The sequence below is a fragment of the Heliangelus exortis genome, chromosome 27 (assembly GCF_036169615.1).
Source record: "Heliangelus exortis chromosome 27, bHelExo1.hap1, whole genome shotgun sequence".
In the NCBI taxonomy this organism is placed as follows: Eukaryota; Metazoa; Chordata; class Aves; order Apodiformes; family Trochilidae; genus Heliangelus; species Heliangelus exortis.
The window spans coordinates 3567576-3591694 of NC_092448.1; the positions used below are offsets into that span (position 1 = coordinate 3567576).

The 24119-nt window shown below is 64.6% G+C and overlaps 4 protein-coding genes and 1 long non-coding RNA gene across 8 annotated transcripts; 4 read left to right on the forward strand and 1 right to left on the reverse strand.

The window, feature by feature from the left end:
• The first annotated feature begins 291 nt into the window (after window positions 1-291).
• On the forward strand, window positions 292-2362 carry ACKR1 (atypical chemokine receptor 1 (Duffy blood group)). The gene is made up of 2 exons (XM_071727337.1): window positions 292-516; window positions 959-2362. Exons 1-2 carry the CDS (start codon window positions 496-498, stop codon window positions 1892-1894), a joined length of 957 nt encoding a protein of 318 aa, XP_071583438.1. The 5' UTR covers window positions 292-495; the 3' UTR covers window positions 1895-2362.
• Window positions 2363-3574: 1212 nt separating this feature from the next.
• On the forward strand, window positions 3575-5107 carry DUSP23 (dual specificity phosphatase 23). 2 transcript variants are annotated; one of them, XM_071727339.1, is made up of 3 exons: window positions 3575-3700; window positions 4211-4483; window positions 4619-5107. In XM_071727339.1, exons 2-3 carry the CDS (start codon window positions 4214-4216, stop codon window positions 4802-4804), a joined length of 456 nt encoding a protein of 151 aa, XP_071583440.1. In that variant the 5' UTR covers window positions 3575-3700; window positions 4211-4213; the 3' UTR covers window positions 4805-5107. The 2 variants fall into 2 exon arrangements, with proteins under 2 accessions (XP_071583440.1, XP_071583441.1); XM_071727340.1 differs by having other exon boundaries at window positions 3689-3816.
• Window positions 5108-6684: 1577 nt separating this feature from the next.
• Window positions 6685-18800, forward strand: IGSF9 (immunoglobulin superfamily member 9). 3 transcript variants are annotated; one of them, XM_071727333.1, is made up of 20 exons: window positions 6685-7529; window positions 7717-7911; window positions 11761-11913; window positions 12052-12203; window positions 12360-12477; window positions 12635-12776; window positions 12946-13091; window positions 13216-13358; window positions 13435-13575; window positions 13721-13837; window positions 14144-14294; window positions 14425-14548; window positions 14638-14813; window positions 14927-15177; window positions 15326-15410; window positions 15801-15971; window positions 16196-16241; window positions 16595-17944; window positions 18223-18368; window positions 18548-18800. In XM_071727333.1, the coding sequence occupies exons 1-20, from the start codon at window positions 7472-7474 to the stop codon at window positions 18739-18741; spliced, it is 4059 nt and encodes a 1352-aa protein (XP_071583434.1). In that variant the 5' UTR covers window positions 6685-7471; the 3' UTR covers window positions 18742-18800. The 3 variants fall into 3 exon arrangements, with proteins under 3 accessions (XP_071583434.1, XP_071583437.1, XP_071583435.1); XM_071727336.1 differs by having other exon boundaries at window positions 16598-17944; XM_071727334.1 differs by having other exon boundaries at window positions 7720-7911.
• LOC139787926 (uncharacterized) lies at window positions 13964-18263 on the reverse strand. The gene is made up of 2 exons (XR_011722727.1): window positions 18171-18263; window positions 13964-16679 (listed from the first exon to the last, which is right to left on the reverse strand). It is a non-coding gene; the product is annotated as an uncharacterized lncRNA (long non-coding RNA).
• A 1936-nt stretch (window positions 18801-20736) lies between the features above and the next one.
• TAGLN2 (transgelin 2) lies at window positions 20737-24040 on the forward strand. The gene is made up of 5 exons (XM_071727338.1): window positions 20737-20877; window positions 22856-23059; window positions 23137-23311; window positions 23401-23503; window positions 23581-24040. The coding sequence occupies exons 2-5, from the start codon at window positions 22880-22882 to the stop codon at window positions 23720-23722; spliced, it is 600 nt and encodes a 199-aa protein (XP_071583439.1). The 5' UTR covers window positions 20737-20877; window positions 22856-22879; the 3' UTR covers window positions 23723-24040.
• The last annotated feature ends 79 nt before the right edge of the window (window positions 24041-24119 follow it).

Below are 24119 nucleotides of genomic sequence, written 5' to 3' on the forward strand. Positions count from 1 at the left end.
AGCCACCTACATCCTGCACCACCCCTCCAGTGCCCACTCTCTGCTCCAGAACCAGGATGAAACACCGTATGTGCCTGAGCAATAGGAACGTTGGTATGTGGCTGGGGTGCTTGGAAATAAAAATCCTAATTAATTTAAGGTGTTCTGCCAAGAAGTCATTGTTTCCTGTGCGAGAAATTGCAGGGTTGCTCCAGGGGTTCACCCCCATTACCGGCACCACCGTCCCACCCGCTTCCTCCAGGCACTGGCACAGGGACTTTCCAGGCCTGGAGCACTATTAAACAAGGCAGCTCTTATCTCTTGACCGTAGTCCTTCACCTCCCTTGGGAGAGGGAGGAGTGGAGCCCGAGGGGGAGCAGGTACAGCTCTACAAAGCGGCTCCTGGAGAGTGCTGTGTGCCCCCCACCCCAGGCGCAGCATCGTGCGGTGAGCAGTGGCTGTCAGACACAGCACCCCTTGGAGACCCCAGTGCAGAGGAGTCCTCAGACACCCATCATGGGCAACTGCTTCCCAGTGGTGAGTGCCTCTTCTCTCCCCTGCCCCCCCCCTCCCCCAGCCATTTCCCATCCTGCCAGACACGAGGGTTGGGGCTATGGGGGTGCCCCATATGGCTTGCAGTGGGCACTGCTGGCAAAGGCTCCGTTGCAGCTGGGTCAGTGGGGTTTGCAGCCCTCTTTTGAGGCTGTAAGGAAAGGTGGGTACCCATGCACAGCCAGCCCACCCCTGCACCCCTGAGATATCAGCTGTAGGCAGCTTTCCCTCTCCCTGCTGTGTGTCTAGCCCTGATAAATTGCCCAGCTCCACCTCCACCGGGGCTGTGCGTGGATCCCCGGCACCAGTGGGGCAGCGACTCCCTGCTGGCCCTCCAGAGGGGCTGTTCCGAGCAATGCTTTGGGATGGAGGCGCCTGCAGCTGGTTGGGCAAACCCCTGCCTGACAGCCGGTGGTCTCCTTCACAGAGCCCAAGCCTCCTGGAGAACAAAAACTCCCTGGACCTGCTGGAGGTCATGGGTGACCTTGACTTCTCCTACTATTACAGCAACGAGACCTTCACAGACTACGACGCTGCGCCCTGCCACAACCGCTACTGTCCCTTCTTCCAGCTTGTAGCCCCCCCCTTCCTGGCAGTCACCTGTGCCACCGCCACCCTGAGCACTGGGGCACTGCTGCTGGCACTGGCCAAGCGTCCCCAGGCCTGGGGCTGGCCCCAGAGCCGCCTGCTGGTGGCCCAGCTGGCAGTGGGGACAGCTCTCTTTGCTGCCCTGTTGCCACCCGTGGCAGTGGGCATCAGGCAGGGCTGGCGGCTGGGCGCGGGGCTGTGCAGGCTCACCCACTTGCTGTGGCACTGGAGCCTCTTCTCCCAGGGGCTGCTGGTGGGCAGCAGCTTCTGCAGCACCGCCTGGTGCCACTGGGACCCCCGAAGCCGCCGCCTGACCGTGGCCCTCTGGGCTTTGGCGCTGCTGCTGGCAACCCCAGCGGCTCTCGCCGGTGGCACCGTGGTGGGCCAAGAGACAAGCTGCATCCGCCGGAGCGTGGACGTCCTCTCCCCAGCATACCTGCTGCACCTGGCCCTCTGCTTCAGCCTCTTCGTGCTCCTGCCAGCGGTGCTGCTGCCAGCCACGCTGGCTGTGCCGCAGCTGAGGGCGGCCTGGGAGCCGGGTGCCGGGGCGAGCTGGCTCTTCTTTGGGCTTTGGGTGCCTTACGGGGTGGGGCTCGCCGTGGATTTCCTCCTGCATGCCCGGCTGCTGCAGCCAACCTGCAGCACCTTCGAGCACTTGGATTACGTGCTGGGGCTGAGTGAGGGGCTGGGGGTGCTGCACTGCTGCCTCACCCCCGCCGCACTGCTCACCGTCCGGCTCTGCCACCGCTGCGCTGGCACCAGCAGCAGCTGCTGAGTTCTGGCACTGCAGCCCAATGGTCCCGTGCTGGCCCCTGGCCCGCATCAGGTCCAAAGGAGGCAGCCAGGCTGGTGAAAGGACTCGAGCACAGACCCTATGAAGAGAGGCTGAGGGAGCTGGGGGTGTTCAGCCTGAAGAAGAGGCGGCTCAGGGGAGACCTCATCACTCTCTACAACTCCCTCAAAGTCTAGCAACCGCAGCGGTGGGTCAAGGGTTGGACTTGATGATCTCTGAGGTCCCTTCCAACCCAGCCAATTCTATGATTCTATGATTCTCTGAGCACCTTTGCCCACCGTGTCCCTCATCAGACCCATGGCTGCTGCCCCACAGGCGATGCTCCCCCAGAGCTGTGACCAAGCCTGGTGCCTCTCCTCCTTCCATCCCCTTCTTCGAGGTCTTAGCCCCGCTGTTTGGGGCCAGACAACTTGCTTTGCTCAATGGAGACAGTGCTGGGGGTGCCTCAAACCTCTTCCCAGTCGGTCCCTGCCTCCTGCACTCCTGTGGGGACCCCCGAGGCTCAGGCCCTGGCCTCCATGAGGAGATGTGAGCAGGCAGACAGGGCAGTGGCAGTGTGAAGCAACAGAGGATTCTTTTCTCTTTTTTCCAGTCCTTCCTGAGAAGCTGAGATAAGGGCCCCAGCAGAGATCTGCCAGTGGGAATTACACACAATCTATATGTCTGTCAGAACGTAATGGCAGGGAGGTGTGGAGTGGGCACAGACGTGACATCCTTTGCCTCTGGTCAGGCTCTTACAGGTGTAGGGATGGGAAATGGGAGGTGTATGCTCCTTGTACCTAGGAAAAGTTCATCACGAAGCTCTGGGGTCTGTTGGTGGGAAGCAAGGTGATTTAAGTCCAGCAACTGGAGACATCTGAACAGCATTCCTCCATTCCCATGAGGACAGCTGCCTGGGGTCACAAGGGATGCAAAACGGCTCCAGAGGTAAAGCTGGGGGTGTTGGGGGTGCTGAGCCACATCCAGTCCCTTTTTAAAAACCTCCAGGGACAGAGAATCCACCCCCTCCCTGGGCAGCCCATTCCAATGCCTGATCTGGAAAAAAATGCCAATTTCCATGCCTGATCTGGAAAGAATCTAACCTTCTCTGGAAATAAATTTTTCCCTAACATCCGACCTGCTGGGGCAGGGGCGGGACGCTTTTGTGCGGGGGGCCGGCTTTAACATCTGAGAGGCTTTTGTGGGGGAAATCTCATCCGTGTCCATGTGGGACAGGGGCATCACCATCGCCGCGGTCAGGTACGGCAACCTGTTCAAAGCCCACATTTTTGGCTGGAAAACCTTCCCCTCCAAGCCCGAAGGAGGGGGGTACCCGAAGCCCCGATGATGCCCGGCGTGGGGTCGGGTCCTTTGCTCTCTGCCCGGCGAGCACCGGGAGGGCTGTGGTTGCCACAGGGGCCATATGTGTCATCCCCCCCGACCCTTCCCTGCTGTGTAACAGCTCCTCTAAGCCACTTGGTGTCACATAAACGAAAAAAAAAAAAAAAAAAAAGAGGTTTGAAAAGCACTCCAGTGGCGTTTGCCGGGTAAACTGAAGCCCTGCAAACCTTACAAGCGAGGGATGGTGGAGGGGAGCGGGTGCCAGCCCAGGGGGGCAGCGGGGATGAGTCGGGGGACAGAGAGGAGCTGCCCCACGCCCACCCTGGGGGTCGTGCATCCTCCGCGGGGGACGGAAGGGGCGGCCCCGGGGGTGCAGCCCCCGTGTCCCGGCGGTCCCCGCCCGCCCGCGCCGCCGCTCTTTGCAGAAGCTCCGCGGGCCTCGCTCCGCTCCGCCGCTCGACTTCCCCGGTACGGCGGAAGGGGAAGGGGATCGGGTCCCCTCCGGAGGCTGCGGGAAGCGGCCACGCAGAGCTCGGTGGCTCCGGGGAGGGGCCCCGCACGGGGGGGAAGGCCGCGGGCGCCGGGTTAGGGCGGTGCTGGCGGAGGGGGCAGGCCCGGAGCCGGGGTCCGGGGTCTCGGGGAGCCGAGTACGTCCTTGGAAGGGTGGTACTGGGGGTCCTGGGGGCTGGGTTGGGAGTCCTGGGGGGGTCTGAACTGGGGGCGGCCTGAACTGGTGTTGTGAAGGTCCTGGCCAAGTGTTCTGAGCGGGGGGGCTGAACTGAGGGTCCCGGAGGTCTGTCCGTGTTCTCTAATTGGGGGGTGGGGTGGTAGTGGGGGTCCTAAAGTCCTGTCCAGGTGTTCCTGTGGGATATAAACTGTCTCAGGGTCCTGGCAGGGGTCTCCCAGGGGTCTGCCCAGCCAGGGCCCCCAGCACCCCCGGGAACACGGGGTATAGAGCCACCGCACTGGTCCCCGCAGGTGATGGGGATGCCCGAGCCCCCGAACTTTTCGTGGGTGTCAGAGGGGCGTCTGGCCGGGCTGGCCATGCCACGGGAACCGGGGCATTACCGGTTCCTGCTGGCCCAGGGCGTGCGACACCTGGTGTCACTGACGGAGCGGCCACCCCCACACCACGGCTGCTGCCCCGGTGTCCAGCTCCACCGGCTCCGAGTGCCCGACTTCACCCCTCCGACACCCGAGCAGATCCAGACCTTCCTGCAACTGGTGGAAGAGGCCAACGCCCGCGGGGAGGTACAGTGGGGGACGGGGCTGGGGGGGGGGTGACACCCCAAGGGGGAGGAGGTGGCACCCAGGACGGGAGAGGGACACCGCGTCAGGGACACACGCATCCCCCGGTGCTGGCTGACGGTGTGGCACTGTGGCCAGGCTGTGGCAGTTCACTGCATGCTGGGGCACGGCCGGACAGGCACCATGCTGGCCTGCTACCTGGTGAAGGAGCAGAAGATGAGCGGCAGCGATGCCATCCGAGAGATCCGGCGGCTGCGGCCCGGCTCCATCGAGACGCGGGAGCAGGAGGAAGCCGTGATCCAGTTCTGCCAGCACCTTCAGTAGGTGCAGCCCCGCAGCCAGGAGTCTTCTCTCTGTGCCACTGCTCTCCCCAGAGGGTTTCCCGGTGCTGTGCTGGGGCCACGGATGGTGGCATCCTGGGTACAATGAGGAGGAGAGGAGTTGCAGCTCCCAAAACTCGTCTTGTCGGTGGGATCTGCCCCACCACGGCGCTGGAGAGGACAGAGAGGAGGTGTGAGCACGGTGCCAGACAGCTTTGATCCAGACAGTTGCTCCAAAATGGTGGGGAGCCTTTCCCAGCCCCAAGGTGCTGCCATCTGCCTGCTTGCATTAAAGGACTCTCCTGTGGCTTCTCTCCAGGTCTGTGTGTGGGGAACTGGAGGGCAGCAGATACACTCATGGCTATTTCGGGCTCCCTGGCACCCCGGTCTGTGGGGTTGTTGCCTCCTGGGTCTTTGCCCAACCTCAGTCCTTGGGGAGCCCTTTGGGAAGTGGCAGGTGAGCCACAGGGCTGGTTGCCCACCAAGGCAGTGGTGCCACGTGGAGGGTGGCAGCCACATCAGCGCACGGGGGCCGTCCCGGGACGTTGATGCTTAAAGGGAAGCTTAGATGGAATTTAGGCATTTCCATCCAAAAGTCCTGAAAATCTCTTCTCAGCTGCTCCTAACCTTGGTGGCATTTAAATCCTAAGTGCAAGAAGTGTCACCGTCCTCATTCCTGGGTACGTGGCACATGGCCGGGAACGCTTGGAGAGGACTGAGCAGGAGTGCTGTGTCCATGCCCCAGCCTGGCAGGGCCATCATCTCTGCCATTCGTGGCCTCCAAATGCTACTCTCAGCACCAGAACGTTGTCATCTTCCCTTGGGAATGAAGCACCGCTGACAAAATGGCCTTGCCCTGCTCAGAGCTGTGGCTGGAGTCAATGTGACTGACTCAGGGTGGCTGTGTCACCCCACTTGTCCCTTTCTCCTGGACCCAGCTGCTTCTGCAGCACCTGGGGGGGGGGGGGGACGACTCCTCCACTGGGGTTTGGGGAGCACCCGTGTCCCTTGGGCAGTGCCATGGCACCAATGGGTGTGACAGGGCATCGGGACCTGGGGCTGCCCAGGGCTGCAGCCATTGCCTGGGTGTGAGTTGCTGGGGGGGGAAGGTTGGGTGGAGAGCCCTTCACATGGGGATGGGGATGATGGGGAAAGGGACAAGAGGGATGGGGTAGTGCTGTCCGGCCGTGGCGCCTAAGCCCGCGGGAGCTGCAAGACTCACATGGGCCCATGAGATGCAGGAAAGCAGCTTAGCCACAGAATTATTACTTTAACTCCTCTTACTTTAGCTCTGTCCTTAATAGTCTCCCAGGCTCAGGCCAGGCCAAGCTGGGCCGATGGGGGAAACTGTGAACCCCCAAGGGAGGGGGGGTCATGAGGATGGGTTTTGCCCCACCGTCCCCAGCCCGTTGCTCGGTGCCACTCCCGGCACTTGGCAGAGGTGCAGAACGTGGCCCGGCGCGGTGTCTGCGGTCCAGAGCGGCCACGCTCCATCCTCGATGGCTCCATCGTGGCAACAGGACACAGGGGGATGTCCCCTCCCTGGGCAGCCCCCGTCCCAGCCGTCCTTCCAGAGCCCCCGGCCTGGCGGGCAGCCCAGCTCCGGCTCAGCCCAGGGGGATGAGGACGCCGTGCCAGTGGCCATCGCCAGGCCAGGGACACACTTAGGGTGGGATTAGAGAGGAGACAGCTGGGACAGGGAAGGGCAAGTGGGGAGCCCTGGCATGAAGGCTGTCACGGTGAGTGCCCCGTGCCCACGTGTGTGCTGCGGGGCTGTGCTGTGGCATGGCACGACTTGGAATAGGATGGTGTGGCGTGGTTTGGTGTGGTGTGGCATGGCATGACGTGGTATAGCGTGGCATGGTGTATTGTGGCTTGGCACGGCACGGTGTGGCATGGCATGGCATGGCTTGGGACAGTGTGACTCGGCAGGGTGCAGCGTGGCTTGGGACAGCAACGTGAACGCCACACGCTGTGGATACTCCCGGCCAAGCTGCGTGGCGTGCACTGGTGTCACACACCCCTGTGCCCCTTGCCCGTGTCCCACGGGTGTTTCACAGCCCCGCACCTCGCGCTCTCCCTGTGTCCCCCCCCGTGTCCCTTTCCCTTCATGTCGGGACTACAACTCCCAGCGGCCCTCGCGGTTCCTGCTGCCCCGCTCTGCTATTGGCCGCTTCGGAGGCGCCGGGCGTTCGGCTTCCGATTGGCTGTTCCCATGGCAACGGACGGCGGGGGAGTGTCAATGGGTGTGGCCTAGAGCGTGAAGGGGCGTGTCCTGGGGCGCCCCCTCCCTCTGTCGTGGGTTTGTTTGTAGCCGCCGGCGGCGGCGGCGGGAGAGTGAGGTGGGAGCGGCGAACCGAACCGAACCGAACCGAACCGAACCGAACCGAACCGAACCGAACCGAACCGAACCGAACCGAACCGAACCGAACCGAACCGAACCGAACCGAACCGAACCGAACTTCCGCGGGGCGGGCATGCGGAGCGGCGGGACGCGGAACGGCCAGCGCCCCCCACCCGGGGCCGGTGCTCCGTGGGCAGCCCGGTGGAGCCCGCCTGTCCGCGGGCCCTGAGGGGCCGGTCCCCCCCGGTTCCCCGCCGCCGCTCGGTTCCCCGGCGGCCTCCCGTCCCGTCCCGTCCCGCCGGGGCCGCCTTAGGGGGGACCTGGGCTATGCGGTGGTGGCTGCGCGCCGCCGTCCTCAGCCTGCTCGCCGGCGCCGGCGCTGAGGGTAAGGGGCTGCCCGGGATAGAGGGGACGATCCTGGGATCCCGGTCTGGCCAGTGCCGGGCCCCGGGACGCGGGTGGCGGCAGGGACGGTACACGTGGTACCGGTGGCTGGGGGCGTTCCGCGGGCGGGGGGGGTTCGTGCAGGCTCCCGTCCCGCGGTCCGGCTCACCCTTCCCGCTTTGGTCCAGCAGGCAACGGCCAGAGACAGTCCCGGGCCGTGGTGGGGCGCGTCGGGGAGAGCACGGTGCTGGGCTGCGACCTCCTGGACGCCCACGAAGCCCGTCCCCCTCTCTATGTGATCGAGTGGGTCCGTTTCGGCTTCGTCCTCCCCATCTTCATCAAGTTCGGACTCTACTCGCCGCGGGTGGACCCGGAGTACGTCGGTAAGTCGGGTAGCTGGTGTGCGGTGTCGGTGGGCGGGTACGGCGTCCTAGGGCTCCCACCCCAACCCCCCTCACCCCCCAGGGCAGCACACGGGGCTGTCGGGCTGGCTCCGGTGTCCCACATCCCCGGCTGGGCCCCAGCCGTGGGCTGCTGTTGTCAGACCGCATTAATCACGCTCTTGGAGCAGCGAGGAAGCGTAGGGCTCTCTCCCCTTAGCCCCGGGGCAGCGGGGGATGTTTCGAGGCCAGGGAGGTCCCCACAGCAGGGGAGAGTGGTCCCTTCCTTGTGCTGCGGCTCCAGGGATGGCTGCGGTGGGAAGTGCAGGGTGTATGGATTCCCAGCTCGCAGAAGATGTTCAGCCCCTGACCCAGCTTCAGGGGCAGGAGGGATTCCCAGCAGGGTGGAAGGGTGGGAGAAGCTCCCCAGGAAGGTGGCATCCAGCACTCCTCACTCCCATCCCCGGGGCCTCCCCTGGCACTGCCTGCCGGTGCTGCCCGGTTCTCCCGGTCCAGAGGCTGCAGACACCCGGGCAGTGCCACGCTGCTGTCCCAGCCCATGTGGGTCGCTTGAAGGTTGAGCCTGGGGAGGGGATTTTGGTACAGCTGCTAATAGGTAGTGCTGGGATTTGGAGCAAAGCTGTGCTGGGGAAGGGCTGTGGCGTGGGAGGGGGATATTCTTTAAAGGATATTTAAAGTGAAGCAGTGACAGACCTTGAGGAATCCCTGCGAGACAGGGATCCCTGTGAGCATGGAAGTGCAGACAAGAGGAGCATCCCTCGAGTGTGGGGAAGCAGGGGCAGAGGGGAAGGGCTGGTGTCTGGATGGCATTTGGCCAAGCCCAACCCTGCCAGCCTGTGACAGCAAAGCACCAAAATCCACCCTCCAGTCTTCCCATGGGACAGCACGGGGAGAGGGTTGGCACACCGGATTGTGCCTGGGTCAGGAGCCTGCCCCACTGCCAAAACCGGCCTTTGCCTCAAAAATGCAGGGCAGGCAGAGGTGTGAGCCAGCTGAGCCAGCCTCTCTCCTTCCTGCCTGCCAGCAGAAGTGCTGCCTCTTCCCAGGCTGTGCAGGAGACCTCTTTTGGGGCACACCTCAGCTTCCCCCCCACTACCAGTGTGTGCATGGGGACACCTTTCTTCTGCAGCCCACCCCGAGCCGGTGGGATCGGTGGTGACACCAAATCCTCCAGTGAGGACAAGGCACCTGCTCTCTCCCGGGAGGCCCGGGTGGGGCTGGTTACCTGAGCCCAGCATCCGCAGGGCCCCTCGGCTGCTGGAGCTCAGGTTACCCAGGAAGGGTCTGGCATCATCCTGCCTGCAGCCCCTCCCCTTGTCCCTGCTGCCCCCGGGGGGGCTGTAGGATCAATGCTGGGGGAGGGGGTCTGGTGGCTGTAATGAGGGCAAGGTGGGTGGGCAGGGGGCTGGTGGCTGTCACCATGGCAGCAGAGCTGCTGCTTCTCAATCCTCTGGGGGCTGGGAAAGGATGGAAGGAAAGGCAGGGGCCATGTGGGCAGGGGAAGGGTGAAGGCAGCTCCTCTGTCCAGGCTCTGGTGTCACTCAGAGGGATCAGAAAGCCCCTGCTGCCAGCTGTGTCCCTTTTTGGGGTGACTTGGCTTATTCTGGGAACTAGTTTGGCTGCCATCTCTGTAAGAGGACAGCTCTGCCCAACATCGGCTCTGTAGGAGCCCCCTGGGACACTTGGGGAAGGGGCTGGCTCTCCCTCTGGTGTCACTGTCACCCGCAGTGTCACAGGTCACTGTCTCCTGCCATCAGCTGGCCTGGAACAGGGCTGGAGGTCCCTGGCCTGGCTGCCTGCTTGAGCACCCCATCCCAGGGGCTGAGGCTGCAGCCCCCTTTGTTTTCTGCTGAATGGTGGTTGCCAAGCACTGGGGGATGCTGGTCTGGAGGGCAGCCGTGGTTTTGTTATCAGCCGGGCTGTGGAAGAGGAGGAGGGGGCTGGGCCCGTCACAGGGGATTAGGGGGAGGGTGGGGGGTGTCCCCAAGGCAGGCTGATCCCTTCCAAAGGGACCTTTGTTCAGGAGCCTGCTGTTCCCTCCCAGTTCCTGGGGCTGTGAGCTGGCAGCTGTAGGCAGTGATGGGGCTTCCTGAAGCTGCTCCGATTCCTGGGGTTCATTGTGGGAAGACCCTTTGTCCCACAGGTGTTTTGTCCTTGCTCCTGTCCCTTTCTCTGCTCCTTCCACCAGGAGGTTTGCCTGGGGTGTTGTTTCACACTCTGAGTGAGGAATGCTGCCAAGAGGCATCTAGCTCCATCCATCCATCCATCCATCCATCCATCCATCCATCCATCCCTCCATCCATCCCCATGTCTCCTGCTGCGGGAGATGCTGCGGCTGGAGCTGGTGTGGGGAAAAGCAGGAGGGTGGGAGCTGTGGCAAATTGGCTGCAGAGGATGAAAGCAGCTCCAGGCGCTGTTGGCAGTGGTTGGGTTTTGTCTGTGTGCTGGTTTCACCCCTGTGCTGCCCCAGCACTCGCCGTGTAATCCAGTCCCACAACCACCCAGCTTCTGTGCCCCAACCAGCCTGCCCAGGTACCCCCCCTGCTGCTGCTCCTCCTCGACAGGCTTGTCTGGCAGGATGCAGCCTTCTGCTCTTGGTGCCATTCTCCATGGTGCCCAACCTGGGTTGCTGTGGCTCTGGCAGCGTGTGGGGACTGCCTGTGACACCCAGCCAGTGGGAAGGAGGTTCAGAAAAACTTGCTTTGCTGGAAAACACTCCAGGAAAACTCTGGCCCTTAGGAGCTCTGGGACACCAAGAGGAGCATCTTGCTCTGCTCTGGTGCCAAGAGGTGCCCTGTGGTGCTGCCACCACCATGGCTGTGGGGCTGAGAGCGAGGCCACGCCGGGTGATGTCTGGGGTTAGACTCTCATCCCTAGCCTGGGGCAGCTCTCTGGGCTGTGGGTGCCTGCAGTGAGGTTGGAGACACACAGCCCTTGGGGTGCTGGGGTGGTGGGTGCTGCCCGTGCACCCCACTCTGGGCTGAGCCAATTGCCTGCTGCATGCCTGAGCCGATTATGGCTCTGATAATAGCCCGGGGGATTAAGGGGCTGTGCTCGCTGTCGCTTCATGCCCTTATCCTTCTCCTCATCAAAGAGGCCATGGGGCACAGAGCCACTGCCTGCTCATGGTGGGGGCCCCAAAGTCCCAGGAAGCCCCCACCATACCCGCTCCAGGGGTCTTTCCCTGCGAGGCAGGTGAGAAGGGGTTTGGCCTGACCCCTCTGTGCTGTGGGGATGGTGCAGGGTGCCCGGGGTTCAGAGGGGCTCCTGAGGGTGAGACATCCCTGGAGGAGAGCTCCTGGAAGGAAAGGTGGAGAAAGAGTCCCCAAAAGGCAAGGGCTGGGGGACCATCTCTCCTGGCCAGCAGCTGGGATTAATGCTGGGGGTACTGGGTCCAACCTTACCGGGGGCTGGGGGGGGGGTCCCTGCCGAGGCCACCCCATTCAGGGGTGGATGGCAGAGCCAACTGCCCAGTCCTCCCCCATTTCCCTGGCAGAGCAGGACATACTGCAGTAAATGTTGGTGTGACCAACCTCCCGTGGCTGCTCCAGCCTTTGTCCTGGAGCCGTGCCCAGCCGGCCCCCTGTGGCGCCGGTGGAGGCAGAAGGAACCCGAACCCGGCCAGCCCCTGCGGTGCTGCCAAGTGGGGCAGTCGGCCCCGCTACCGGGGGAAGCCGGCGGCGGCGGGGGCGAGCACCGCGTGGGTGGGTGGCCCAGGGAGAGACGGGTGGCCCAGGGAGACGGGTGGCCCAGGGAGAGACGGGTGGCCCGGGGACGCGGCTGTCCCTGAGCCAGCAGCGCTGGCCATGACAGCCACTCCCGGGCGTGCAGGTCGCCTGCGGATCGAGGAAGGTGCTTCCCTGCGCATCGACCTCCTGCGCCCCGAGGACCAGGGGTGGTACGAGTGCCGCGTGCTCTTCCTCGACCGGCACAGCACCGAGGCTGACTTCCAGAACGGCACCTGGATCCATCTCACCGTCAACGGTACCGCTTGATCCCGCTCTGGGTCGCCGCTCTGCCCAGCACCAGCCGAGATCTCGTCGTGGCTGGGACTGGATCCACCGGTCTTTCAAGAGGTGTTGAGCCAGAGCTGGGGGTGAAGGTTTGGACTTGTCTTTGCAGCACCCCCCACCTTTCTCGAGACCCCCCCTGAATTCGTGGAGGTGCGGGACCGGGAGACACTGAGCCTTACCTGCACGGCTGCTGGCAACCCCCAGCCTGTTGTCATCTGGAAGAGGAGTGACTTGGCTGTCCAGAGCGGGGACACGGTGCAGGTGAGGATGGCAAACCATCAATTCCCCTCAATGATGTGTCTGCCAGCGACTGTTCCCGCTTTGGTGGCACCTGTCACCAGCCCTGCCTGCAGGGCACACCTTCCCAAGAGTGTCCTGTTCCTTGGTGGACGTGCCATGCCCACGGTCCCCTTGCAGGTGAGGAATGGGACACTGAGCATTGCTGTCGTGGAGCGTGCCAGTGCAGGCACCTACACTTGTCATGCTTCCAGCAAGGAGGGCACCATCACCCACACCACCCGCGTGCTCGTGCAGGGTAAGAGCTCTCCCAGCTCTGGCCGTGTGGGTGCTGCTACCAGCCATACAGCCACCTGTGTCCTGGGGTTGGTTTTGGCACAGGTATGACAGGCTTTGGAAGCAGCTGGGGCTGTCTCATCCCCAGCCCTGGCTGTCCTCTCTGTCCCACGCTGCAGGGCCACCCGTCATTGTGGTGCCACCCCAGAATGTCACTGTCAACATCTCCCAAGATGCCTTTCTGGCTTGCCAGGCTGAGGCATACCCAGGAAACCTCACCTACACCTGGTTCCAGGGCAGCACCAATGTCTTCCACCTCAGGTACAGCAGGGACAGGGATGGCACCTAGGTGGCTGCAGGCTTCTGTGGCTATGTGAAGCCTGGATCTGAGCACAGGGCACTGGCTGGGTGTGTGGTGGGGGGGTTTGCTCATCCGAGGGCAGCAGAGAAGCTCCCAGCCGTGCTGCTCAGCACTGCCCTCCCCTTGCAGCCACCTCCAGGCTCGGGTCCGCATCCTGGTGGATGGGAGTCTCTTGCTCCAGCAAACGACCCCAGATGATGCTGGCAAATACACCTGCACCCCCAGCAACGGGCTGTGGAAGCCGCCTTCTGCCTCTGCCTTTGTCACAGTGCTGTGTAAGAGCCCCACAGCCCCTCACAAGTTTGGGCCACACTGTCACCAGCTCCCTTCAGCTGCCACGGTGGCCCCATCTCCCTTCTGCCCCTCAGTCCAGCCCTGGCACCCTGTTTGTCCTTGCAGATCCGGCACAGGTGACCACCATGCTCCCAGAGACCCACCTGCCCAAGGGGATGCAGGGTGTGATCCACTGCCCCACCAGGGCCAACCCCCCTCTGCTCTCCGTCAGTTGGACGAGGGACGGGCGCCCGCTGGAGCTGGACAAGGTACTGCCACTTGTGCCCTCTCCTGTCCTCCCAACCCCTCCAGCCCCTTGTCCTGACCCCTCGTGCCTTCTCCCAGTTCCCTGGCTGGTCCATCAGACCAGATGGCTCCATCGTTGTTGCCATGGGAAACGATGATGCTCTGGGAGTGTACAGATGCACCCCGTACAACAGCTACGGCACCGCTGGCGAGTCCCAACCCACCCGTGTCCTGCTGAAGGTGAGGCTGGCTGAAGGGGTGGCTACACTGCCCAAGCCCCAGCTGCTCCCACCCTGCTGTGCTGAGCAGCCCTAGCATGCTGCATGCCACAGGTCTGCACCCCAACCACCAAGCCCCCACCACGCTATCCCTGTGTGTCTTCCAGGACCCCCCAGCCTTCACCCTGCGTCCCAAGGAGGAATATTTCCAGGAGGTGGGCCGGGAGCTGGTGGTTCCCTGTGCTGCCCATGGGGATCCCCCCCCAACTGTCACCTGGCTGAAGGTAGGACCTCAGTCTGCGGAACCAGCCGAGCCCTCCTGAGAGGCAGATGCTGCTTCTGGGGCCAGCACTCAAGAGCAGTCCCCATGTCCCCCCTGACTGAGGCACAAAGGGTCACGTCTCTCCTGGTTCCTGCAGGAGAAAGGGTTCTCAGGGTACTTTGCTTGTGTGGCACTCTAAGAAACCAGGGCAAAATCCTTCCCCTCAGCTCCTAAACCAGCCCTAGGGTGAGGAATCGTGTTGGTTACCCCAGCCCTGGGTGGGGTGGGTGGTTGCCCACCATCAGGGTGTCTGTGCCTCGCCGTGCAGGTGGGCAGTGTGGGGAAGAGCGGTGCCCAGGTGGATGGGAACAGCAGCCTCGTCTTCCGCCCGCTCATCAAGGAGCAGCATGGAGTCTGGGAGTGCACAGCCACCAACCAGGTGGCCAGCATCAGCACCACCACCTCTGTCCATGTGCTGGGTGAGTCACTTGGTCCCTGGTGAGCAGGTGCTGGGCTGCTCCATCATGGACCACACCAGCCTCCCAGTGCTGGAAGGGGTGAAAATGTCCCTGCGTGGTTGGTACAAGAGGTCTCTGCTTCCTCCACCAGGTACCAGTCCTCACGCTGTCACCAATGTCTCTGTCTTCCCCCTCCTGCTGGCAGCCAATATCTCCTGGGAGCCAGGGTTTGATGGGGGTTATTTCCAGAGGTTCAGTGTCTGGTACACACCACTGTGAGTCCCCGTGGGCAGGCTCTGGTGTCTCACACCCCCTCCATCCCAGTGGCTCAGCACTGGACTTCCAGATCCCTTATCTTCCTCAGGATAAAGCATCCACCCCGGGCCCATCACGACTGGGTGTCTCTCTCAGTGCCTGTGGGGGCTCAGCACCTCTTGGTGGAGAATCTGCAGCCAGACATGAGCTATCAGTTCAGCGTCCTGGCCCAGAACAAGCTGGGCAGTGGCCCCTTCAGCCAGATTGTCACCTCTGTGCCCAGGGGTAAGAGGAAGGGTCCTTGTGCTTCCCAAAGCAGCCCCAAGCACCTCGGAACCTCCTATTCCTGCCCTGCTGTTCCACCCAGGCTCCCACACCAGTCTCCCCTTTCTCCTCAGGCTTCCCAGTGACCACAGTGCCTCCGGAGCCACCAGCTGTGACCACCCGAGCCTTCCTGTCCCCTCCGCAGGCTCTGACCGCCAACGAGACGGCACGGGGGGTCCTGCTGCGGTGGGAGCCCCCGGCACAGTTCTCGGTGGCGCTGAGCGGTTACGCGCTGGAGCTGCGGCAGGACAAGGGCAGCTGGGAGGTGCTGGACCCCTCCATCCCCAGCACCAAGACCCAGGTCCTGGTGCCAGGACTCATCAAGGTGGGCATCTCCGTGGCTGCTCCCCGGCCACGGGGAAAGGCAGCAAGGGAGAGGGTCAGATCTCCTACGTAGCTGCTGTACCAACCACGGGGGCTGCGGGCTGGCTGGCCCCTGTGCCAGTGTGGCTAATGGCCCTCTGCTCCCCCAGGACGCCTTCTACGAGTTCCGACTGGTGGCCTTTGCTGGCAGCTACATCAGTGATCCCAGCAACACAGTGAACGTCTCCACAGCAGGTAAGGCCTGAGCCACCCCCTTCCTCCTCTTTGCACCAGTGGTGTGACGTGCTCACCGTGGTCTAAGATCTTCCCAAAGAGAAACCTTTCCACCCCCATGTGTCCTTCCTGCTCGACCCCCAGGGTGCACAGCACCCAGAGCAGGACCCCCAGAGCTAACACTAGGGGAAACACCCACCTCCACGTGTGCATCTGGTGTGACTTCAGTCTCATGGGGCAGGCAGCAGGAGAGTTCTGCACAGAGTGTCCCTGCACCCCGTGGAGGGCACGGGTCTGCTGAGGCTTTGCTGTTTATCCCATGGTGCTGATGATGTGAGGGAGGCAATGCCCACCACGCTGCTGTGCCCTGTCAGAAACCGAGCCTCTGACTGTGTCTCCTGTCTGGCCCAGGCATGGAAGTGTATCCATCTCGTACCCAGCTGCCAGAGCTCCTGCCACAGCCAGTGCTGGCAGGGGTCATTGGGGGGATCTGCTTCCTCAGCGTGGCAGTCATCTTCAGCACCGTGGCTGCCTGCATCATGAATCGCCGCCGTGCTGCACGCATCCAGAAGCGAAGGCAAGGTAGGAGCTGTCTGAGTGCAGGCACCTGGATCCTGGGGCTCCAGAGAGCTCAAAGTGCTCTGTGCAGGGCAGCAGGAAACGGTGCCCGAAGGGAGGGGACAGGTCAGCCTGGGACTGGGGGCTCACCAGGGGCAGTAGTAGGGCTTAGTGGTTGCTGCTGTCTCCTCATCATCACTTTGCCTTGCTTGCTGTGTGATTCCCCTTGTGTTCTCACGACCTTCTAGATCCACCACTCGTCTTCTCCCCCAGCAAGAAGCTTCAACCTTCACAGTAAGTCATGCCATGCCACGCTCCCATCCTGTCCCCCATCCTTGTCTTGCTGTGCTTTGCCATCATTTGCTCACTGCTCGCCAAGGGCGGAGGGACCAGCCAGGGCACTGCTACACCCTTCTACACTGGGGGCTTGGAGTGGGGTGCTGGGACCAGGGTGTGCTGCAGTACGGGACTCCCTTGGGGTGCTTTGCTTTTTTGGGAATCTTTTGGCTGAAGAAATAATCAGAGCATAGGAGTGGGTCTGTCCAGGCAGCGGTGTGCAGGGTCACGGCATCTGCACAAGCTCTCCCAGCACAGGGGCCCAGATACGAGCCAGGACAGTGCTCCAGTGGCTCCTTTCTTCCTTCCAGCAGTTCTCGTGGCTCTGGTAGCCCAGACAGCACCGTGAAACTGAAGCTGCAGCCATCTCCTTACCAGAGCCTGCGCCAGACGCTGCTGTGGGGCGAGAAGGCGGGCACCAGCCTGGGTCTCAGCATCGCCGGGGCCGGTTCCCGGTACGCTGTCTACGAGAGCCACGTCGGGGAGCACATCCCCCTGGAGCGCATCTCCCGCGGCCCTGACGGGCGCTTCGTGGTGGAGACACACCCAGAGGAGCACAGCTTCGGGGCACTGCCCTACACCAAGCCCGAGTCAGACCCTCAGCAGGACCCTCCGGGCCCACAGCCCGAGCCCTACCTCCAGCTGGCCCCAGAGGGGGAGGAGGAGGAGGAGGAGGAGGAGGAAGAGCCCATCTGGCACAAGAGGGTCTCTCTGCGCCCCCGGCCCATGGGGCAGACCCACCATGGGGCCCGGGCCGGCTACCGCCGGGGCCGTTATTTTGGCTACGGCAGCAGCAGCCCCGTGGATGAGGCCACGGCACTCTGCATCGTCAACATCAGCCCTGTGGCCTCGGCTGCCACCACCCTGCCTTACAGTGCCATGGAGGAGCTGCGCCACAGCCCTGGCAGCACCGAACCCTGTCAGAGCTCTGCCAGCGCCCTGTGGGACTCGCTGCCCCTCCAGGGCTCCCCCCGGCCCTCCCATGGCCCCCCACCCTCTCCCAGCCTTGGGGGCAGCCGGCACTCAGCTGGCCCCTTAGCCCAGAGTGGGATCCTCCAGTACCTGAGCCTGCCCTTCTTCAAGGAGATGTGTGTGGATGGGGACTGGCCGGCCCCAGAGGAGCCAGTGGAGCCCACCTCTGTGGGCAGCCAGCCAGAACCCCCCACTAGCCCCCCTCCTGCCTTGCTGGGGCCTGGGGGCTCCCCACCACGCGTGGGGCGGACGCTGTGCCCAGATTGCATCGACACATGTGCCAATGCCACCTCTCCCCCAGCCATCGATTTTCTCAAGCCCCCCAGGCTGCCAGTGGGTCCTGCCAAGGCCTCGCGACCCGGCGCCCCAGCTGGCCTGCAGCCCCCCACCCAGCTGGCTCCCCACTTCCTTGCCAGCAGCAGCAGCAGCAGGACTGAGGCTGCAGAGCCCAACTGGGGAGCAGCCAGGCTCCTGGATTCTGCACCCCCCGAGAAACTTGCCCGGGGCAGTCTGACCAGCCAGAGCAGCGGCCGGGGCAGTGCCTCCTTCCTGCGGCCTCCCTCACTGTCCCTGGGGGGCATCTGCTTGGGCACCCCCGTCGAGGAGGGGAGTAGCTGGCAGAGTGCGGGCTCAGCAGCAGAGGATGGAAGGGTGAGGACAGATCCAGCCCTCGGCAGTGCCGGGAAGAGGTGAGCCACTGGAAGGACACCGGGAAGAAGCCGGATCTTGCCGGGGCAGCTCTCAGCCTGTCCTACAGTATTTGGCCGGGGTGTCCCTGTAGCACCCTGACCCCTGCTCTATGAAACATCCCGCCCCCCCCCCCCTAACCCTCCCCCCTCTCTCGGTGGGTTTCCCACCCTCCCTGCCCCAGCAACCACCCAGTTCTCCCCCCAGCATCCCTGCCCTCCCCCCGACCCTGTTCCTCGGGGTGCCTGGGTGGGGACTGTCCTGACGCCTGTCCCCGCAGGAGGAACACTTCGGTGGATGAGAACTACGAGTGGGACGCTGAGTTCGCCCTGGAGTCCGACATCCTCCAAGCGCTGCAGCTCTACCGCAGCGGGGCCCCGGAACGGCCCATCTCCACCATCGCCCTGCGCGACCTGGAGAGGCAGAGTGAGTGCGGACCCCGCGGACCTCGCCACCCTCAGGGTCCCACGGGGCAGCCCCCTACCCTTCCGCGGGCCCGACCCTCGGGGACCGGGCCGGGCAGGGCCCTTTGGTACCCGCCTCCCGGGGGGGAGCCGCGCTGGCGGGTGACGCGGTGCGGCCGGACGCGGCCCCTCTCCCCGCAGAGCCCGGCGGCGGCTCCTCCCCGGTGAGCTCGGTGGCGGCGGAGGCGTTGGCGGCGGCTGGCGGTCCCCGGGAGCGGGGAAAGGCTCCGCGCCAGGAGCTGGTGGCGTCCCGGCGGCGGCGGGAGGGGCCCCGGCAGCGCCTGAGCCCCCGCGGGTGTTGCGCGGAGCGCTTCGAGTTGGCCACGCTGCTGTAGGGACCCCAGGGCCGGGGGAGGAGCAGGATTTGGGGTGGAATAAAAAAGGCGTCCGAGCAGCACCGGCTCGTCTGTGGCAGGGGCACAGTGCCCACACCAACGAGTACCCCCCGCCCCACCCAATTACTCCGTCCTGCTGTTCCTCCCTTCCACCCCCCCTCATCACATCTTCTCTGTATCCCCTTGCAGCCTCCCCACCCCACTCCCCTTCCCCTCTTCTTGTCCCCCCGAAGATTTCCCTTCCTCCTCCCATGTTTCTCTCCCCATCCCAGGGTCCGCTGCTCCCCGCATTCCCATCCCCGCCCTGTCCTCTCCCCCCACCCCCTCCCGTCGGGTCCTAGTGCCTCCCTCCCGCCCTCTCCTCGTCCGTCCTTCCCCCCCCCCCCCCCCCCCTTTTTTTTTTTTTTTTTTTTCCAGAGGGGGGGCGGGACCTGAGGGATCCGCGCGCGGGGAGGCGGGGCCTGCTCCCCTCTTTCCCTTATTTGGTCATACCGTGGGAGCGCGTCACGGGGCGTGGGCCCCCAGCACAATACGTCACCCTCCTCCCCGGGAGGTTCCGGGGGTCCCGGGGGCTGCTGCAGGGTCATGGCAGGTCGCCGTGGGCTGTCCCCACTCTTACCCTTGGGCTGTCCCCACTGTGGCCTGTGAGTTGTGTCCCCCCACAGCCTCAGTCCCACCCACGTGCCGCCCCCGTCTGCACCCCCTCTGTCCCCCCCCGACGTCCACTCGTGTTGCCCCGTCTCACCCCGTTTGTCACCCTGTGTCCCCTGAATCAGCCCCAGCCCTGCCTGCTAGGTCCTGTCCCCTGTCCCCATCTCTATCATCCCCTCATCATCCTGAGCTGCATCCCCTGAGCATCTTGCTCTACCCCACTCCCTCACCTCTATTGTCCCCAGCCCTGGCCACCAGCATCCTCTCCCTTCTCCCCTCCCCTGGATCCTGCTCTGTACTGCCCTCTTCCACCCCTATTCCTGCATCCCTATGTCACCCCCTGACCTTGTTCCCCCCCCTCTGTCATCCCTGTCCTGTGGTTCACCCTGGTTTCCTTGGTCATGTGCCCCCCCCCCCCCCCCCCCCCCGCGTGCCCCTGGCCCTGCACCCAAGTCAGCAAAACCACAGGAAACCTATCAGAAATCCCCCCTCACCACTACGGGGGGGGCAAGGGAGGGGGGGTGGGGCATGGGGGACTCAGTGACAACGTGTAACTGGCCGCTGGCACTGGTCACCCCAGGAGGGGCACTACAAGGCTAGTGCCCCCCATTATGTTATTCTCATGATTGTGCTCCTGAGGATCGTGGCACCTTGGGCTGGCTCAGAAAGGGAGGGTGCAGAGACTGGGCCAGATTTTGGGTGCTGAGGGGTGGGTGGGGTCGCGGGGACGCTACTGGAGGCGGGTGGTGGCTTCAGGCCCAGGTTTTGTTTGTTGTTTCGGTCGCGCTTCCCATGGAGACGGAACTTGTGCAAGGTCCCTCCCTGTGCCACCAAGGACACCACGGGTGCTGAGGGTGCCATGTTCCTGTGGGGCCTAGAGCTCAGCAAGGTGTCCTCCCGACACCACAGCCAGGCCCTGAGGGTCCAGACCACCATGTCCCCTGCCCCCCCGGTGACCATAACTCCTGTTGCTACAGCTGGGCTCTGTCACCATCACAGCCTTGTCCTCCACTGCCACCACACTGAGCTCTGCTTCCACTGTGATGCCCAGAGTCCCCATGTCCCCCTGCCACCACAGCCACCCTGTTCTCACCAAAACCCTGATGTCATTTGAATGTTATGGCCGGCTCGTCTCCAGAACAGCTTCCGTGTCCCCCTGCCACGGTGGCCACCCTGACTCTACCAAAACCCCGATGATGTCCCCTGCCACCACGGCTGCAACGTCCCCGACACAGCCCTGGTGTGTCCCCCGCCATCACCACCACCCCCCCCCTCCCCATCCCGGGCCGAGCCCCTTCCCCTTGGGGCCGCCGGGCGGGGCGGGGCTGCCCGGGGCGCGGTGGCGGCGCGGCCCCGGCCCGACGGACCCGCCCCGGGAGCGGGCGGTACCGGGCCGCCCCCGGCTGCGCTGACATCAGCCGTGAAAAGGGCGCGGGCGGCGGCATCGGCCACTGCCGCACCGGGACCGCGGGATCGGCGCCGCAGGTAGGGAGGGGCGCGGGCAGCGCCCAAAGGAACCGGGCGGCAGGTGGGCACGGGGATCCGCCGTGGGCATCGGGATGGAGATGGGGACCGGGAGGGGACCGGCCACTCCGCCCTAAAATGGCCGGGGCCGCGCTGCCCTGGGGACCCAAAGTGGGACCGGTCCCCGAGCTGTACCCGCCCCGCCCCGGTAACGGCTCCGGGCAGGGCCGGCCGCGGGATACGCGGCCGCGCCCGGGAAGCGGGACCCGGGTGGGGCTTCCGGCCCCGCTGCCCCGGGGGCGCGTCCGGACCGCCGGCACGGCGGCCCTGGGTTGTACCGCCTCCGGGCGCTTCCCGGGGTGCTGGTGTCCCGGCCGGTCGGGCTCCGGTCCTTGCCCCGGTGTCCGCGGGGTTTCCTGGGCTCCTGTGACCCACCCGGTGGTTCCCTCCCCGTTGGCCCCGGGGGTCTATAGAGACTCCAGGGGCTGTAGCCTAGCCACGGTCCCCTCCTTGCTGCCCCCGGGGTGTGTCGGGGGTTTCCAGGGTGGCCCTATGGTGACTGCGGTCCCCTCCCGGTCTGTGAGGTCCTCCCGGTGGCTTTGTCCCGGCTGGGTTGGGTGTAGACCCCTCCCTGCTGGCCCCAGGGGACCTGTGGGATCCCCTGGGCGGCTGCATCTCAGTTGGAATCCCCTCACTGCTGCCTTAGGGATGCCTGGAGGGTCCCCAGGATGGCAGTGCCCACCGGCCAGGGTGCAGCCCCCTCCCACTGTGCCGCAGCTGGGCTGGGTCAGCCCCCCCTTTCCCCTCCGCGCCTGGGCAAGCCCCAGCTGTGTCGGGAAATCAGCCCTGTCTGCACCAATTTCAGCTCCTCTTTGTTTCCCAACCGGCTTGGCCCTCGGCCGGGCGCTCCCCGCACTCCAGGGAAGTCGGATCCCTCCCTGCGGGGGCTGTCCGTGCCCCAGCCCTCACCCCGGGTGTCCCACAGTGGCCAACAGCTCAAGGGGGGATGGACAGATGGCCTGGGGCAACCTGTGGTTGTGGGGTGGCTGTGGTGCTGAGGCTCCACAACCCGCCACGGGCTTGAGGCTGTTTTTCCTCCTGTCACAGTGAGCCGGGGTGGCTCATCCCCTCTCTGCTCCTGGTAGCAGGAGTCACTGAGCATCCTGACGAGGTTACAAACTGAGCCTGATCCCCAGGCTCGGCTGCTCCAGCCCGGCAGCTGCCACCTCTCCCCAGCTGGGACACGGACACCGGGGCTGGCAGGGGGACCCGCACCTCTGGCGTGCAAGACGGGGTGCAGGGGGTGGTGTGTGGCCTGGCAGACCTGTGTGCCCACCCCCACTGAGCCCAGCTCCCCCCAGGGCTTGGAGCCCCCGGGCTGCATGGGCAGGACAGCGCTGGCCTGTTCAGGTCCCCCACAGACACCGTGTGTCACCTCCGTTCTCCCCAGTGTGGGGGGCACCGTTCCCCTGGCATCCTGGCACGGGCAGTGCCAGGCCCATGTGCCACCCCTGCTGGGGTGGGGGCACTGCTGCTCCAGCCCCGTGCTCCCAAGCCAGTCCCGGATCTGGCACCCGGCCCAAGCAAACGGGAGAGATTTGCAAACAAGCTTCAACCGGCAGCGAGCGGCTGCCAAATCCGTGCGCGCTTGGCACGGCTGAGCCGTGGGGACGGGGATGCTCGGGGTGGGGAACCAGCCCTGGCAGGCAGGGGCCGTGGTGCTGCCCGTCCTGCTTGGGGTCTGAATCACCCATGGGTGGGCACAGCCCCAGTGCCTGCTCCTGGTCAGGAAGCCATCAGGGCAGGGCAGAGCATGGGCAGTGCCTGGCACGGGTGATAAGGCCCCGCGCCGGAGATCCGGGGAGCCTGGACAGGCAGATGGGGCTGGGCAGCAGCTGCTCTGCCTGCTGCCACCTCTGTCCCCGAGGGGCTCCACCACACTGTGCCCATCCCCCACTGTGTCCCCCGAGTGCCACTGACAGATGTCTGATCTCTGCAGACTCCCCACCCCCCTGTCAGAAACATGGCAAACCGGGGACCCTCGTACGGCCTCAGCCGGGAGGTGCAGCAGAAGATCGACCGGCAGTATGACCCCGAGCTGGAGCAGATCCTGGTGCGGTGGATCCTGGCACAGTGCGGCGGGGATGTGGCGCAACCAGCCCCCGGCAGGGATGGCTTCCAGCAGTGGCTGAAAGATGGCACCGTGAGTACCTCCGGGGCCAGCCGGGACAGTGGGGCCGCAGCACCGCACCGTCTGACCCCCGGCTCCTTCCCGGGCAGGTGCTGTGCCGGCTCATCAACAGCCTGCACCCGCGGGGCCAGGGGCCGGTGGCCAAAATCCAGGCGTCTGCCATGGCCTTCAAGCAGATGGAGCAGATCTCACAGTTCCTGCAGGCGGCGGAGCGCTACGGCATTGCTGCCACCGACATCTTCCAGACCGTCGACCTCTGGGAAGGTGAGCGGCCGGGTGGGTGTGGGAGGGAACGGGAATGAGGATGGGAAAAGGGGACAAGGAGAGAGCCGAGCCCATCTGGCACCTTGCAGGTAAGAACATGGCGTGCGTGCAGAGGACCCTGATGAACCTGGGCAGCTTGGCCGTGGCCAAGGGCGACGGGCTCTTCGTGGGAGACCCCAACTGGTTCCCCAAGTAAGTGGTGGGTGCCGAGGGGGGGATGCCAGGCTGTGAGGTCCCTGTGGGGACGCTGACACCCGCTCTACCTGCAGGAAGTCGCAGGAGAACCGGCGCGTCTTCTCCGAGGACAAGCTAAAGGAAGGCCAGAGTGTCATCGGGCTGCAGATGGGCACCAACCGGGGCGCCTCCCAGGCCGGCATGACAGGCTACGGGATGCCCCGCCAGATCCTCTGAGCACCTTGCACCCCCAGGCCCTGGCTGCAGGGGGCCCCCAGGGTCAGCCCCCAAACTGCCTTACTCCCTCCCTGTGGACCAGCTGGCTGACACCCCCCCCCTATCCGCCAGTATTTCCAGGACCAAAGTCTTTTGTAATTATTATTATTTTGCTGGGGTGTGGGTGGGACTGGGGGTGCTGCCTCCCCTCAATGCTCCGCCTGCACCCCCTCAGTGCCTTGGGGGGCAAAGTGCCCCCCCCCAGCCTTGCAGCTGTGCTGGGTGAGGGGGTCTGTTCCCCCCTCCTTGCACCCTAATAAATGGCTCCTATTCTTTCCAGGCCTGGTCAGTGATGGGGGGGGGAGGGCGAGGGGAAGGAGAGAGGGGCTGAGGGGGACAGGAGGGGAGTGGGGGGGGG

Excerpts from the sequence above, each read along its gene's own strand:
- ACKR1 (XM_071727337.1), top strand. The coding sequence starts at position 496 with ATGGGCAACTGCTTCCCAGTG. Across the intron at positions 517-958 it reads TGGGCAACTGCTTCCCAGTG|AGCCCAAGCCTCCTGGAGAA; the intron begins GTGAGTGCCTCT and ends TCTCCTTCACAG.
- DUSP23 (XM_071727339.1), top strand. The coding sequence starts at position 4,214 with ATGGGGATGCCCGAGCCCCCGAACTTTTCGTGGGTGTCAGAGGGGCGT. Across the intron at positions 4,484-4,618 it reads AGGCCAACGCCCGCGGGGAG|GCTGTGGCAGTTCACTGCAT; the intron begins GTACAGTGGGGG and ends CACTGTGGCCAG.
- IGSF9 (XM_071727333.1), top strand. The coding sequence starts at position 7,472 with ATGCGGTGGTGGCTGCGCGCCGCCGTCCTCAGCCTGCTCGCCGGCGCC. Across the intron at positions 15,178-15,325 it reads TGGTGCCAGGACTCATCAAG|GACGCCTTCTACGAGTTCCG; the intron begins GTGGGCATCTCC and ends CTGCTCCCCCAG. Across the intron at positions 15,411-15,800 it reads AGTGAACGTCTCCACAGCAG|GCATGGAAGTGTATCCATCT; the intron begins GTAAGGCCTGAG and ends TGTCTGGCCCAG.
- TAGLN2 (XM_071727338.1), top strand. The coding sequence starts at position 22,880 with ATGGCAAACCGGGGACCCTCGTACGGCCTCAGCCGGGAGGTGCAGCAG. Across the intron at positions 23,312-23,400 it reads GACCGTCGACCTCTGGGAAG|GTAAGAACATGGCGTGCGTG; the intron begins GTGAGCGGCCGG and ends GGCACCTTGCAG. Across the intron at positions 23,504-23,580 it reads GACCCCAACTGGTTCCCCAA|GAAGTCGCAGGAGAACCGGC; the intron begins GTAAGTGGTGGG and ends CTCTACCTGCAG.